The 16,052-nt window shown below is 43.3% G+C and overlaps 1 protein-coding gene across 9 annotated transcripts in view; it reads left to right on the top strand.

Annotated features, from left to right (window-relative positions):
* The window catches only part of PPP1R12A (protein phosphatase 1 regulatory subunit 12A), a 227,127-nt gene that overhangs the window by 163,902 nt on the left and 47,173 nt on the right, over nucleotides 1–16,052 (top strand). For 7 of the 9 annotated variants that reach the window (XM_075012338.1, XM_075012367.1, XM_075012357.1 and 4 more), the window contains 4 exons: nucleotides 831–925; nucleotides 7,367–7,489; nucleotides 14,523–14,690; nucleotides 15,158–15,334. In XM_075012338.1, coding sequence (XP_074868439.1) covers nucleotides 831–925; nucleotides 7,367–7,489; nucleotides 14,523–14,690; nucleotides 15,158–15,334 — 563 coding nt within the window. The remainder of the gene's footprint in view (nucleotides 1–830; nucleotides 926–7,366; nucleotides 7,490–14,522; nucleotides 14,691–15,157; nucleotides 15,335–16,052) is intronic. The other 2 variants (XM_075012396.1, XM_075012414.1) reach the window with 1 other exon arrangement.

Below are 16,052 nucleotides of genomic sequence, written 5' to 3' on the forward strand. Positions count from 1 at the left end.
AGAGCGGTGACCTGGTCATCCTGTGACACCTTCGCCAAGCACTACGCCCTTCACAGGGTATTCCAAGAGGATACCCAGCTCTCGACAGCGGTCCTCTCAGGGACAAGCTGCACATGATCCGATTACCCACCTCCTATTTTGGGTTACTCCTGAGTAGTCACCTAACGTGGAGCACCCACGGGGACACTTGAAGAAGAAAGAGAAGTTACTCACCGTAGTAATGGTGGTTCTTCGAGATGTGTCCCCGTGGGTGCTCCACCACCCGCCCATCCTCCCTGCTTCGGATCTCTGTTTAGTGTTTTGCAGGAGCATCCGATGCGGTTGGTCAAGGAACTGGTGGGGACCGGATCGCGCACGTGGCCAGGAGCACGCAGGGGAGCGGCATACACCGGCACATGCGCGGTCTGGCAGAAACTGCTTGGAAGATCCGACCTGCGGCGCCGGGGCGAGCCCGACCCCTAATGTGGAGCACCCACGGGGACACATCTCGAAGAACCACCGTTACTACGGTGAGTAACTTCTCTTTATGGATGACTGTTATTTTTGATTGAACGTTTAGAGACATTAATAGAAAAACAAAAGGGCATAATATTAAGATAGTAGGGTTCTTTGAACAGTTTGCCATTTCTGGTGGGATGCTTGTCATCCTTTAATTCTGTATGCTGCTAATTATGCAGTTTAACTTGGAATAAATAGAGTTGGAATTGGCCTAAAAATAATTTTGCAGCTTCGATAGTAGTGCAGCTCGGAACATTTGAATAGCTTTTGATGTGATTCATGACTACCACACAAAGCTATTCGTAACTTCTAAATTTGTTTCTGTTTTAAAGGAAAAAGATACTAAAGGAACTAGACTTGCATATGTTGCACCTACAATACCAAGACGATTGGCCAGTACATGGGACGTTGATGAAAAAGAAAACAGGTGACTCTTGATGCTGTTACTTGAATTTTAACTATACACACAGTTATTTGATATCAGAATCTCTTGGAAACAAGTATTTGTACCTGCAAAAGAAAAGTTGAGTTGAAACTTATGGTTAAAACTATTTTGGGTGGTGAATATGTATATTACAGTATCTCTTGTTCAACACTAACTATTTTGGTCACTTTGCTTTTTGTAACCAGGCAATATATTGTAATCACAAGACCAAATCTATCTTTTTGCCTCAGAAGAGAATATTTATAAACTGCAGTTGATTTGTTCCTTGTAAGAGCAGAGGGCATGGATATGTGGGAAACCACTGAATAGTTATAATTCCTAGGGTCTTGTCTATTCAAGCAAAATTAGTACCTGCATTTCAGCAGCTAACACACTGTCACTGAACTAGTAAAATCACATAAGTAATTTCCTGTTGTAGACAAGTTTAAGATGAATAGCATCAACTTCTTGGAGAATGAAGGTCTGTGGGTGTTTTGTAAAGTTACATGGGGGCTTGTCTGCATGGTTGGGTATTACACACAAAAGGGTGGAATGGGGGTGATTCGTCAAGTGCACTAACGTTTTGCATACAAATAGTTCCATATAGAAAATTCTATAGTGGACTTTAGCATGGTGCTGTTTGAAATGGTGTTGTGCTGTCTTTAAATTGTCATACAGGTTTCGTAGTGCAAATTTAAAACTTATGCAACAAATTTACTATTAGTTTTTTTTCCTCGTTGTTTTTCAGTAATGTGCCAAATTATGGTACACTTAGGTATTTATCATGTAGGCATTGTATTTAATGTTGTCATGCCTCGAGAATATCTTAGTGGGTTGTTTAATGTTTTTGTGTAGTAAGATGGTGGTAGTAGCTACTTACAGCCCTCCATTTACAGTAGGTATTTTCTGCATAGTTACATTGCTGTAATAAGTGTCTCCTTTTTTCTTGAATGAGATATAATGTTACTATTTTAGATTGCCTCTAATATTTTTCCTGTCATATAGAACTTGTGGTGTGTGCAAGGCTTTTTTTTTTATTTTGTAAAGGCTCATATATTTTCCAAGTATGTGACAACCTACTTCTGCGTCCTGTATTTGTGTGTTGTCATTTTTATGTGTCTGTAGAAGTTGTAGAGTTTCCATCCAGCAAGACACTGGCTGGAAAAGCTCTTACTAGCCATATAAAAAGTTCCATTGGATTTCTTTGCCTACAGTTAGACTGAGGGGAGCAAATTGACCTGACAGTGTAGCTGTGTATAGCCTCAAAGAAGTCTTTCCATTTCCTCTCTCTCTCTCTCTCTCTCTCTCTCTCTCTCTCTCTCAGCTCTGATCTTGTCAAGGAAATCATATGAGGTGAGTATCGAGGATGTGAGTGACGTAAGAATAAATGTGAATATTGATTAGGCTAAGTCAGTCACACCAGAGCAATGGACTGGACTAAAATTAAGTCCTTTCCAATGCTCCCAGGATTTTACCCCGTGACCCTGCTCGCCGTCTACGGTGGGTCTAGTCACAACGGGGTTTCAGGGTGTGTGAACTGCGCTGCTGCAGTGTGTTTACCCAAGGAAGAAATACAGACGAGGTGTTAGGTTTAAACAGGGAGAAAGGGTTTATTTAACAAAGTAAAAGTGTGGATTATGATAAGCTAGGTGACACAAAATATGTGGACCCTTGTTTTTCTGAAATAAGCACAGGATTTGAATACTAATTGGCTTATAGCCTTAAACAATAGATAACTGCTATAACAGCACTGCTATCTAACCCCTTAGCTACTTACTGCGCTTCCGGGACGGGCCGTGCAGCCTTCGATGCGTGCTGTAAAATGGAAAGGATAACTTCAGAGCTGAATATTGTATTTATTTATTCCTGGATCTTCCTGAGGTTCACCAGGTCGCTCGACCCTTGGCCGACTACCGCGGGGAGCAGATCTTACTTAGAATAAGAATTTGCCTGCGCTAAGCTAGGTCAATTCTCTAGTTAAGTGGGTTGCCCTGCTGGCCAAGCAGGGGAGAGCCCAGTATATGCGGGGTTTCCTTCTGAGAGGTTATCCCCTTAGTTAAATGGTGGGGTTTTCCTAGTTAAAGGTTATCCCCTCAAAAAGGTACTGCCTATTTCGACCACCTTGTTATGATAGCCCTTTGTTGCAGACCTTCATTACCCTCAAAGGGTTACTAAGAACGCCAGGGTTTTCCCTTTATAGGGTTATCCCTGACCGCTCTACCCTCCTAAATAGGGGGGAGCTTATAGCTCTGGATTATAATTATAAAGCAGTTTGCCTAACTATTCTTCTGTGTGCATGTAATAGTTTTAGGCTAGACCAATAGCATTGGCCTCCTGTGCCTTTACAAAGAGACAAGGCGTACAAAATTTAAGACGCAGATCATGGACGTGGGGAAGTCCCAATCCACTTTCTGTTACAAAACTATATAAAAACATTAACTGCTCACCTAATTACTTATATTAGTCTTAAACCCAGACCACAAATACCTCCTTTTTCCTGCTCTGTAATCCAGGCGCTGGGCCTGTAGTTCTCTTCGAGCTAGGAAGTTATGACCCTCACGGCGCGCTTGTACGGCAGCCGCGTCAGGTCAGATAGTAAAGGAGGAAGGAAGAAAAAGAGAGCCAGTAGGAAAAACCGGCTTGGTTAACAAAACCTCCTGTGTCTTTTCAGGAACGACCGTGATATTTCAGACACCGGCCCGAGCTAAGGTCGGTGACTGGAAGGGCAGGGTCGCTGCTGCGGTTTCCCCGTGCAGGGCACCGTTGTTTAGGCGGTGCAGTCTGCCGGGCAAACCCTCCGGATAAAAGAACCGGAGTCTTACTAGTGATTTTTGCTCTTTGTAGACTGGAGCTCTTCTGGTCTTCTGGCTGGAACTCTTCTGTTCTTCGTCGGCCCACGGCGGCTAGCGAGCGATGACTGACACGCAGGTCAGCTTCGGCTCTTCCGCCAGCGATGTTCGGCTACAGGCTCAGTCCAGCTCTTAGCTCAGTCCTTCTCTGTAGTCTTCTTTCTTCTTTGTCTGTTCTCCTCCGAGGTCTGGTCCGGAATGCCCCAAGCAGCACTGCTCTCCTGAATATATGCTGCCTGGGTGGACCTGTTTGACAACTTCTGCCTGCTAGGTCCTCCTCAGTGCCACAATGTATCAAAGGGGCATTTGACTATTACATATGTATAAGGATTCTAAATTGACCAATCAGTTTGAAACCTTTCAAACCATAACTTCATACATATTCATAGCCCGCCGAATATTAATTGTAACTGCCATTCTCTAACTGTCATTTTCCAGCGGCCATTTTGTGTATCTAAACACCATTTTAACAGTAAATATGTTTTTCAATTTATCTAATTTTAATGTGGTTTGTGAGGGAAATATGTCACCACTGCTGGTAAAGCAGATTTTAAATTTTAAATGCTTAGCTTAAGGGCTGTTTGGTCAGGATGCAGGGCAACCACACAGACACCACGTCTCATGGACAGGGACATATAAATCACCTCAGAAGAGGATTTTTCTACAGTGAGAAAAGAAAAAGTGTAGTCTTGTTGGAATAGACGATTGAATTGGGAGGACTGGGTGATGATCTTGTCTCTTTTATAGAACAGTAGACTAATGGGAGTGCCTTTTAAACTGCTCTACTAAAGTCTTAACAATTTTGAGAAAATAGCAGTTAAGAAGGATCCCTGGTTATGTTTTCTTTTTTGGAGAGAAAATGCCAAAATTATACTGTTTGAAGTGATCTATAATAGTTTTCAAACCTCCTATCTCCCCCCCCAGTTCTGTTTTTAGTTATGATATCATAGTCCTCACATGTATCACTGCCTTCTTTCCATCAATACAGAATGGAATATCATTATTTAAGAAAACTTCTAGCACAAGATTTTCACTCTTAGGTCTCAGGCTTCCAGCTAATTCAAGAACTTTTGACCTGAGCAAATGAAGACTAGCTAGTACACTTGACTCATACTGATGCCTTTATACTAGTAACTTAGATGACCCAACTGCCACTGTGTTAGCTCCACTTCTTCCTTGACTGCAATCACGAAACGTGTCCTAATCGTGGCTCTTGATAAAGTTCTTATTCACCTGCTGTTCATTTAATCAAGTATAGTTTTTATACAAATAAAAAGCTGTACTTTTAGTGTTTTGCTGCCTGTTCACCCTCACTACGTCATCCAGGAGCACTGAGTTCCTTTAGAACTGCAGCCTCATTTCTCATTTTCCTTTTGTTTTCTTCTCTCCACTAACTCCTGGATTTGGGATTATTTTCTTGCATTCATTTTTGTCTATTTTTTGAGGTGAAGTTTAGAACCTTGCCTTCATTATTATGCTTGTACTTTCCTGGAACTTCACCCTGTCAATGCTTTCCTCAAATTTTCTTGTTGAGGTTGCACTCAACTGTGATGGTCAAAGGCCCTCTGCTTAATACTTGGAGCACACTGAAGGCCTGAGAAACATCACAAGTTCTGTTTCAGTAAGACCATGAAAAGGCCATTTTTAAATAGCTCTGTAATTGTATATCTTACTTTTGCAAGCTGTAATTGGAAATGACACATCATGCTTCATGGCAGTGATGTTCTGCTAAAAAAACTTCTATTACTAGCCTCAGTTGAAAATATATACAAAGCAGTCACTTGGTTTTCCTTTGCATACATTTACAAAGCAATATTGCTTAAATATTGCTTAAATTCAGTATCTGTCAGTATCTGTACCACAGAATTTGTTTTGAAAATGGGGATACTCAAACTGTACTGTTGCCTTCAGTTTTGTTTTCTTTGTCTCTCATTCTTTGAAAGGATCATATTCTTCTTTCATATTGAAATTACTGCAGTATTATTTTATGCTATTTCTTGACTTTTATTTCATTTTCATTCTATTCAAACATCTCTTGAGTTCTTCGCTCTCCAAGAGTGAACCTCTTACATGGATGGTGTCTTTTTAAAAAAAATTAAATAGTTGTTTGTATGTGTGGTTCTTCAAAGTTCCTTCATGTGTTTAGTGAGACCAAATTCTTCAGTAAGGACTCCTAAATTTTGTTGCTATGTTAGTTTATTCTGTTTCTACAAAATAACTTTATTCTCATCCCTTCCATTATTATACACCTAACTGTAGTTTTCAAGATTATGGTGAGATTCTGAAGTACATGTCACCAGCTAAGGATAAATTTGTGGAATAAAGGAATACTTGCTCCCCTTCATATAACTACAGAGGGTCTTTTCCTCATTCTCATGCTTTGTCTGAGGTTTTTTTTCTTTTTCCTTTTCCTCTTTTTTCTTTTTTTCTGAAATTCTTCATAAAAACTTGTTTGTGTAGTTTGGTGGATTTACTGCTGTTTTGGCTCTTATTGATAACGAGGTGTGGGGGAAAAAGGGGGAAGAGATCAAGAGATGATGCAGGCCTAATGACCACAGCAGAGGTCCCTCAAAGACCGCAGACCAGGTAAGGAATGCCGTCAACTAGCCACTATTTATTGTCAAGCAAGGTACAAATAACAGCTGTCAGGTATATTACACTGTACTGATGCACTGTACATATGTATCTGCTGCAATGGACTGACACAGGAAGTAGAAATACTACTGCTTACCTAGGTCAGACAAAGATGATCCCAGCAAGACACCATACTATATACAGGTACAAACAAAGCACGCCAATGATGACAATATGTAAATGATGGCTGTTAATTTGATATTTATGACTTTTACTTCTCTTCTACAGCCTCTTTTCTTCTGTATAGTAGGATCTTCACATTCATCAATTGAATTATTTGCGAGTGGCCTTGCTTTCCTGAGGCTCTGGTCTGGGTGTGCCAGCGACTGCCACGGCTCCCTGGAGCTCTAGGGCCAGAGCGCTGACGGCTGCCACCGCTTCCCTGGGGCCCCAGGAGGGTTGTACCAGCAGCTGCCGTTTCCTGGGCTCCGAGGCGCCCCTCCATCCCTCCCCCACTCACAAAAATCCAACATTTATGAGGGTTCTGAACACAGAACCCTCTTGAATGTTAGGACACTGCTGTATATCTATGGCTGTCACCATACTAGCCCCTCCTTTTGGAGGGGACATGGTCATGAGCCATTTGGTTTTGGGAAGGAGGGGCTTTTGAAATCCGGGAGTCATTACGAAAGGCCCCTGTCTACATGGGTGGTGTGCATGTCGAAAGCAGCACTTTCAACTCGTGCATGGCTGCTGTTATGCTAATGAGGTCTGCATATTCATGACAGCACCTCATTAGCATCTGCCGGAGCGCCTCATTACCATGCCCCCTCTGAAAGGAGGGGCTAGTGTGGCCACAGCTTATCAGTATTAACATGACTGCATTAATTATAGGAGCTTAGGGATTTGCACAGTTAAGTGGCAGTCCTCTCTTTTTGCTCCCTTTCCCTCCTTCTCCCCCAACATAAAGAAGCAAAACTATTTCTAAAACAAGCCTTACCTAAATACAATCTTTTTACAGGGACTCAACTGCTAGCTCAATACGTAGTAGTGGTTCTTACACAAGAAGAAAATGGGAGGAAGATACGAAGAAAAACAGCTTGAATGAAGGACCTACATCATTAAATACAAGCTATCAGAAAAGGTAAGGGCTATGACCAGGTGTATTGCTTTCCCCAAAATAAGTTAAATTTCTGCAATTGGACTGACTGGGGAATAGTGAACAGATAGCCTTTGTTTAAGAAAAAACTGTTAATGGCTGATGCATTTTATGCTACAAGAACTGTTTTCAATTAAACATTTCCACTTCAAAGATTTCATTCTTTTTTTATCATGAAACAGAAATTTACTTCCAAAGTAATCATGAGAGACTCTCAAAGGAAAAGAAGTTAAAATCCTTGTAGAAAAATGCTAACTTTTTTGATAGGGATTTTAATATTAGGCATAGCTGCAGTCTTCATGGAATGTAGACGTGCCTGCTCTTAAATTTTTCAAAAAAAGTTCTTGATATGAGTGAGAGTTGATTCTGAAAATACCTGTCCATGCATGCACTGTACACATGGCACAAAGTTTCCTGAAAACATACTCATTAGACAAGTTTCAGAGGGGTAGCCTTGATTTGAATAATTGAGGGTGTTGTGAGATACGTGTATGTGGAGATTGGAGAATCCATTGAGATGACTTATTAATAATAGGCACATTAGAGACTAACAAATGTATTAGGTTATGAACTTTTGCTGGTAAAATCTGCTTTAGATGAAAATGGAGTGGAAACACAGAATCCTGGATTTATATAGCAATGAGGAAGTTACCTATCACTAGTAGGACAAGCTAAGGAAGCAAATTAAGTTATATGTGTCCCATTCCTGCAAATATTAAAGGTGCAGAAATTGCCTTTGTAATGCGTAAGACAGTAAAGTTATCTATCCAAGCCAAGGTTAGGCATATTAAACTTGTAAATGAATTCCAATTCAGATGGCTCCTCTGTAATCTTGTGGTAAAATTCTTTTGTAGAAGAATGGCTACTTCTAAATCCATTATTGACTATCCAGGGAGGCTAAAATGACTGCTTATGGGTTTCAAAACAAAAAGCAGTCAAGTAGCACTTTAAAGACTAGCAAAATAATTTACTAGGTCAGCTTTTGTGGGACAGACCCACTTCTTCAGACCATAGCCAGACCAGAACAGACTCGATATTTAAGGCACAGAGATCTTTACCAAATATTCATAAACCTTAATTACCTGCCAGGAGAAGTATAAAAAAAAAAAAAAAAATTGACAGGGTCAGATGAATACCCAGAGACCAACTACTCCAAGATCATCCCAAAAAAGCCAAGAGCAGAACACCACTGGTCATCCCCTACAGCCCCCAACTCAAACCACTGCAACGAATTATTAAAGACCTACAAACTATCCTTAATCAGGATGCCACACTCCAGAAGGCCCTAGGTGACAGGCCTGTTCTCTCCTACAGACAACCTCCCAACCTTATGAGGATCCTCACAAATAGCCGCAGTCTATACCCCAGGAATACCAGTCCTGGAACCTTTCCTTGCAGCAAAGCCTGCTGCCAGCTTTGTCCACATATCTTCTCTGGAAATACCATCACTGGACCTAACCAAGTTACCCACAGAATCACGGACATGTTCTCATGCTCCTCTACTAACATCATATATGCCGTCATGTGCCAACAATGCCCAGATGCTTCTAACTCCCTTAGACAAAGGGTTAATGGGCACAAAACAGACATCAAAACACTCCAGATCCACAACCATAACAAATGCCCAGGCTCGCGCCCGGAGAGGTACTCTGGCATCACTGAACAGCATTGCATCAACACAGGAGGCAACAGTTACCGGTTATAAGCTCTTGCTCAATTGGCGTAGAGAACGAGTGCCAGGGATTGCCTTTGATGGTGGGAGGGATCCTCGCATCTCACTGGACAGTCGCCGCCCGCCTCAAGCTGGGCAGCCCCCAGCCAATAGGGTACTCTCCCGCCACAGTGCACCTGCCTCGCTGGGTGCGTGAGGCTTAAGGTTCCTGAACCTGACAAGTGACTGAAATTTGGGCACCAGGCAAACCAATAAGAAAATCAACAAGAAATGAGAAACATCAACAATTCAAGCTTGCTTGCTGGAATGTGCGGACCATGCTGACCGGCTTGACTGAACATCTTCAGGCCATCAGTGACACCCGAAAGACCGCTGTCATCCACGAGGAACTGAAGAGGCTTCAAGTTGATATCGCTGCACTGCAAGAGACGTGACTCGCATGTTCGGATCTCTAAAGGAAAAGGACTACACCTTTTTCTGGTATGGTAAAGCCCAAGAAGAACCCAGAGAGCATGGTGTTGGCTTTGCTGTCAGAAACACCCTTCTACAAATGGTGGATTTAGTGATGGGCAGATCAGAAAGACTTCTTCGGATCACGCTAAAAACTTGCGCCGGTCCTGTCCACCTGATCAGCGCTTATGCCCCAACCCTGTATGCCACACCAGAAGTAAAAGGCAAGTTCTACGACGTGCTTAGTGCCGCTGTAGTGCAAACACCTGCTCGTGAACAACTGTACATCTTGGGTGACTTCAATGCAAGAGTTGGAGCTGATTGGGCCTCATGGCCTTCCTGCTTAGGACACTTCGGTGTGGGAAAAATGAATGACCAATGGACAGCGTCTCCTTGAACTGTGCACATACCATAATCTGTGCATCACAAACACATTCTTCCAAACAAAGCCACAGCACAGAGTGTTGTGGAGACACCCACGCTCCAAGCACTGGCATCAACTCGATGTGGTCATCACTAGGCGTAATAACCTCAAAAACGTCCTTCTGACACGCAGCTATCATAGTGCTGACTGTGATACAGATCACTCGCTAGTTTGCTCCAAGCTCAAGCTGAGACCCAAGAAGCTTTACTGCTCTAAACCTGCTGGAAGGCCCCGCATTGACGCCAGAAAGATGGCAAACTCGGAGAAAGCTGAAAAGTTCAGAGACACCCTCCAGGAAAATCTGCGCAGCGGCCCTGGGGGCGTCTATGCGACATCCAAATGGCAACATCTGAGGGATACAGTTTACAACACGGCCTTGTCTGTGTTTGGAAGAAGAGCTAGAAACATGAACGACTGGTTCGAAGCTAACTCCGATGAGATGATTCCAGTCATTGAAAAGAAGCGCGCTGCACTCCTGGAGTACAAACGCTCACCGAGCCGGAGTACCCAGCAAGCACTTAGAGAGGCCAGAAGAACAGTACAGCAGACAGCCAGGCGCTGTACCAACAACCACTGGCTCCAGCTATGCAGCAGCATTCAGACCTGTGCCGACTTTGGTAATCTCAGAGGAATGTACGAGGGTATGAAGAAGGTATTAGGACCCACCCAGAACAAGATGGCACCTCTGAAATCCAAATCTGGTGAAGTCATCGCTGACAAAGCCAAACAGATGGAGCGCTGGGTTGAGCACTACTCCGAGCTGTACTCACGTGAGAATGTTGTGGTTGACGCAGCCCTCGATGCTGTCGAGCTCCTACCAGCAATGGACGAACTGGACCAAGAGCCGACTGTGGATGAACTGAAGACAGCCATCGACAGCATTGCAGCTGGAAAGGCCCCTGGTCAGGATGGTATACCACCAGAGGTAATCAAATGTGCTGCGGACACACTCCTGGAACCCCTGCATGAGCTACTGTGCCTGTGCTGGAAAGAGGGTGAGGTTCCACAGGATATGCGCGATGCTAACATTGTAACGTTGTATAAGAACAAAGGAGACAGAAGCAACTGCAACAACTACCGTGGAATCTCCCTCCTAAGCATCACTGGTAAACTGTTCGCTCACGTCATCCTTGGCAGACTCCAGAAGATTGCTGAGAGGGTGTACCCCGAATCGCAGTGCAGATTCTGCGCAGAGAGGTCTACCGTTGATATGGTCTTCTCTCTAAGGCAGCTGCAGGAGAAGTGCAGGGAGCAGAGAAAGCCACTCTACATAGCCTTCATCGACTTGACCAAGGCTTTTGACTTGGTCAGCAGGGATGGTCTGTTCAAACTGCTCCACAAGATAGGCTGTCCTCCACGGTTGCTGAAGATGATCCAGTCATTCCACGAAAACATGAGAGGAACCATCCAATATGACGGCGCATTATCGGATGCTTTCAGAATCAGGAGCGGCGTCAAACAAGGATGCGTGCTTGCTCCGACATTGTTCGGGATCTTCTTCTCACTCCTCCTGAAGCATGCCTTTGGATCTTCAACAGAGGGCATCTTGCTGCACACAAGATCCGATGGGAAACCGTTTAACCTTGCAAGGCTGAAAGCTAAGTCTAAGGTGCGAGAAGTCCTCATCAGAGACATGCTATTCGCAGACGATGCTGCTGTAGTGTCTCACACAGAAGACCAGCTTCAAAAACTGCTGGATCGGTTCTCCAAAGCGTGCAAGGACTTTGGGCTTACCATCAGCCTAAAGAAGACGAACGTACTCGGTCAGGATGTTGCTGAATCCCCGTCAATCAGCATTGACAGCTATACGTTAGAAGTTGTCCACGAGTTCGTTTACCTCGGGTCCACCATCACTGACACCCTGTCGTTGGACACTGAGCTAAATAGGAGGATCGGAAAAGCGGCCACAACTCTGTCCAGACTCAGTAAGAGAGTGTGGAATAACAACAAGCTGTACACTCACACCAAAATGCAAGTCTACAGAGCCTGCATCCTCAGCACCCTCCTTTACGGCAGCGAGACTTGGACCCTGTATGCCCGCCAGGAAAAGAGGCTGAACGTCTTCCACTTGCGCTGCCTCAGGCGCATCCTTGGAATATCAAGGAAGGACAGTGACCAACACTGCCGTCCTCGAGCAAGCTGGAATCCCAACCATGCACACCCTCCTCAGGCAGCGTCGACTCCGCTGGCTTGGCCACATCCACAGGATGAACGATGGAAGGATTCCAAAAGACATCCTGTATGGTGAGCTAGCCTCTGGCAAAAGACCTCCCGGACGCCCCCAGTTGCGTTACAAAGATGTCTGCAAGAGAGACCTCAGAGGTAGACATCGAGCTGGACAACTGGGAAGACCTAGCAGACGACCGCAGCAGATGGAGGCAGGGCTTACACAAGGGCCTTCAGAAGGGCGAGTTGAAGATCAGACAGCTAGCAGAGGAGAAGCGAGCGCACAGAAAGCACAATAAGGACTTGCCAGACACCCACTACATCTGCAAGAGATGCAGCAAGGACTGTCACTCTCGTGTGGGTCTTTATAGTCACAACAGATGCTGTAAATGAAGTCCTCAATTGAAACTTTAAAGGGCGCGATCCATAGTCTATGCAGACTGAAGGATGCTTACTAATGGAATGGGGCATTCTGTTAAAGACTTAAAAGCATGCATTACTGAAAAAAAACTTTCGCACCGCTATTCAAAGGGAAGCAGCCGAGCTGGCTTTTATATTCAAATTTGGCACATTAACACGTGGTTTGAACCAGGATGGGAATTTTCTGAGTCACTATAGGGGTTCATCTGCATACTTGGCTTAATCTAATTCTTGACACCCCCCCCCCCGCACTCTCTGACTTGCTCACGTTGATCATTTCTTTTCTGATTTGTCCTCCTTGAGTACTGTTTTTGGTTCTCTGTGCCTTAAATATTGAGTCTGTTTGGTCTGGCTATGGTCTGAAGAAGTGGGTCTGTCCCACGAAAGCTCACCTAGTAAATTATTTTGCTAGCCTTTAAAGTGCTACTTGACTGCTTTTTGTTTTGACAGTATATAGACTAGCACGGCTCCCTTTCTGTGGATTATGGGTTTGTGTGGATAACTATTCCTAATGTCAGATTTATGTCCATTTATCCTTTGGCACAAATACTTTGTTTTGTCCTTCAGACAAGGCAGAGGGGCATTGCTTGGTACATTATGGCATATATCACACCTGTGGATGTGCAGGTGTATGAACCCCTGATGGTATGGCTAATGTGGTTAGGTCCTATGGTGGGCTCGCTTGCATAGATATATGAACAGAGTTGGCAACAAGTTTGTTGTAGGGGTAAGTTCCTGGTTAGTGTTCTTGTGGCATGTTGTGTGGCTGTTTAGTGATTTTTTTCTTGAGATTGGGTGGCTGTCTGTAGGCAAGGGCTGTCCTGTCCCCCAAGGTCTGTGAGCATGAGAGATCATTTTTCAGGATAGATTGTAAATTGTCAGCAATGCAATGGATGGCTGAAGGCTGTAGGTGATGAGAAGTGGTGTTCTGTCAGTCTGTTTCTTTACTTCAGGTAGGTCATTAAGTTTTAAGATATCTTAGGGCTTGGCTGTGGACAGTGAACCATATGATGCATCCTGGATGGAAGTTGGAATCACATCAAAAAGAATAGTGGTCAGTAGGTTTCTGGTGTAGGTTGACAACATTGATTCATACTGGAGTGTCCAGAAAGTGAATCTCTTTTGTGGACTGGTCCATGCTCAGGTTGATAGAGGGGTGGAAATTGTTGAAGTGAATGAAGCAGTACTTGAAGAATAAGGCATTGAAGATAGTGCTGAGGACTTTGGCAGAGGCAGCTGAAATATTACAGCTTGTTGGTAAGTTTATGGAGTGATAATGAGTAGTAGCGGAAAGGAAAAAAAATCCCCAATTAAGGATGATTCTCAGAGCATGTCTTCACTACTTCATAGATCAAGCCTGCAGCGATTGATTCATCAGCAGTTGATTTTTACATCTGCTTATATGTAATGGACCAGTGCTGCAGTGGTTGGTGTATTGTATCTGCTTATATGTGTTGAATCAATCACTGAATGCTCTCCTGTTGACTCCAGAACTCCACCAGGATGGGAAGAATAGGTGGAGTTGACAGGAGAGCAGTCCCTGCCAACCTTACTGAATGGAGGGCATTGCAGCAAGTGCCTCGACTTTAGCTCTGCTATTTGTATAGCTGAAGTTATGTGTTTTTAGATTGACCTGTGTGCAGGGAGGAGAGGGAGGGGGAGGGTGGTGTAAGCTAGACCCCAGGTGGCAGTGCTGGAGGCTGAAAGAAGGTCTGAGTCAAGAGAAATGGGGATGTAATTCCCATTTGAAAATGTTTCTTTTGCCCTAAAACGTGTCTAAGAGATGAGGTTACGTATTTTACTTAATTACTTTTGTAGCTTTGACATCTTTATGTGCACATATAAATGATGCAGACAGGCCCTATGTAAATATCTCTTGTCCTCAGTGGCTCCTTTGGTAGAAGACAAGATGACTTGATTAGTTCTCATGTTCCAAGTACTACATCAGCATCAACAGTTACCTCTTCAGCTGGTCTTCAGAAAAGCCTGCTTTCCAGCACGAATGCCACTACAAAGATTACAACGGGTTCTACTTCAGCAGGTGTACAAAGCAGGTAAGGATGTCAACATGCTTCGTGTTAGATCTACTCTGTGCTTATGTATGTGCATGCTTTCTTTGTTTAGTAGGTCATGGGACTCTGGATTTTTTCATTTTCCTGTTAAATTTGTTTAAACATATACAATTTGGCTTAAAAATAATTGTGAATGGCTTTCACTATAAGGTGGCAGCTATGCATGTCTGTAAAAGAATAAAGTGAATGCTACCAGGGTAAAGAATATTAACAATCAAACAGTATGAACTGTTTAATTTTGAAATTGTCTAATTTAATGGCGCCAGGTGAGCGTCATCTTTCATAGCAAAGATGTTTCTCTTTGTTCTTGTAAAAAAAAATCCATCCCTCAACTTACATGTTATAAGCTGTTTAGTAAAGTGCTTTCATTGTTTCGCTGTTTCCTTTTCTCTCTCTTTTTTTTTTTTTTTTTTTTTTTTTTTGTTGTGTTGCTGCTTGTGATGCTATAGTACCTCAAATCGTATATGGGCTGATGATAGTACTGAGAAAGAAAAAGACAATGTTCCTACAGCAGTGACCGTTCCTGTTGCACCATCTGTTGTAAATGCGACAGCTACTACCACAACCATGACTACAACTACTTCTGGCACTGTGTCCTCAACGTCAGAGGTCAGGGAGAGACGGAGGTGTGTAAAGGTCTGGGAAGCAATGCTGCTGTTGCACAAAATGGTTGCTTTCTTTTTTTATAAAAAAAAAAAAAAAAAAAAGTGCAGTAGTTAGTCATAAATCAGCTAGTACAGTAAGTGAAGCAATACTTGTCTGCTGTTTATTGACTGTATTAACGCAACTATTTACATGCAACAAATTTCATTAACCTTCCAAAAAACTCTTGAGAAACTTCCTAGGAATCTGACAAAATATCTTAGTAGTTAATGAGAACATTGTGAGTTGTGTTCTTTCATGTTGCTTCTATTTTGTTTTGACCTTGAATTATGTTGATTTATGGTTTAGGTTACTTGCAGGCTTATATTTCTGTGTATGTCTAATTACATTGAGATACTGAACATTGAACCAAACATTTTTGTGGTGTCTGTATCACCCCCAGAATTGAGTCTCCCAGCCCAGAGCAGCAAACTTGGGCTTGTGGTGCTAGGCTAAAACTGGATGTGTTAGACAGACAGCACTTTGAAGCTCCAATGTGGGCTCTTGAAGTCCACACCTCACTCTAAATTTGAGAGTCTGAGGTGTAGCCCAAGTCTCATTGTTTACCATTGCCTTTTTAGTATGGTAGCATGAGCTTGTGAGCCCAAATCTGTCAACCTAGGTGGTGAGGCTTGCTGCCCTAATGCATTTGTGCTGCTGTAGCAAGTTTGAAGATGCCAGATGCTAACAGGAAAGAGTTCT

The sequence above is a fragment of the Carettochelys insculpta genome, chromosome 1, assembly GCF_033958435.1.
Source record: "Carettochelys insculpta isolate YL-2023 chromosome 1, ASM3395843v1, whole genome shotgun sequence".
NCBI lineage: Eukaryota > Metazoa > Chordata > Testudines > Carettochelyidae > Carettochelys > Carettochelys insculpta.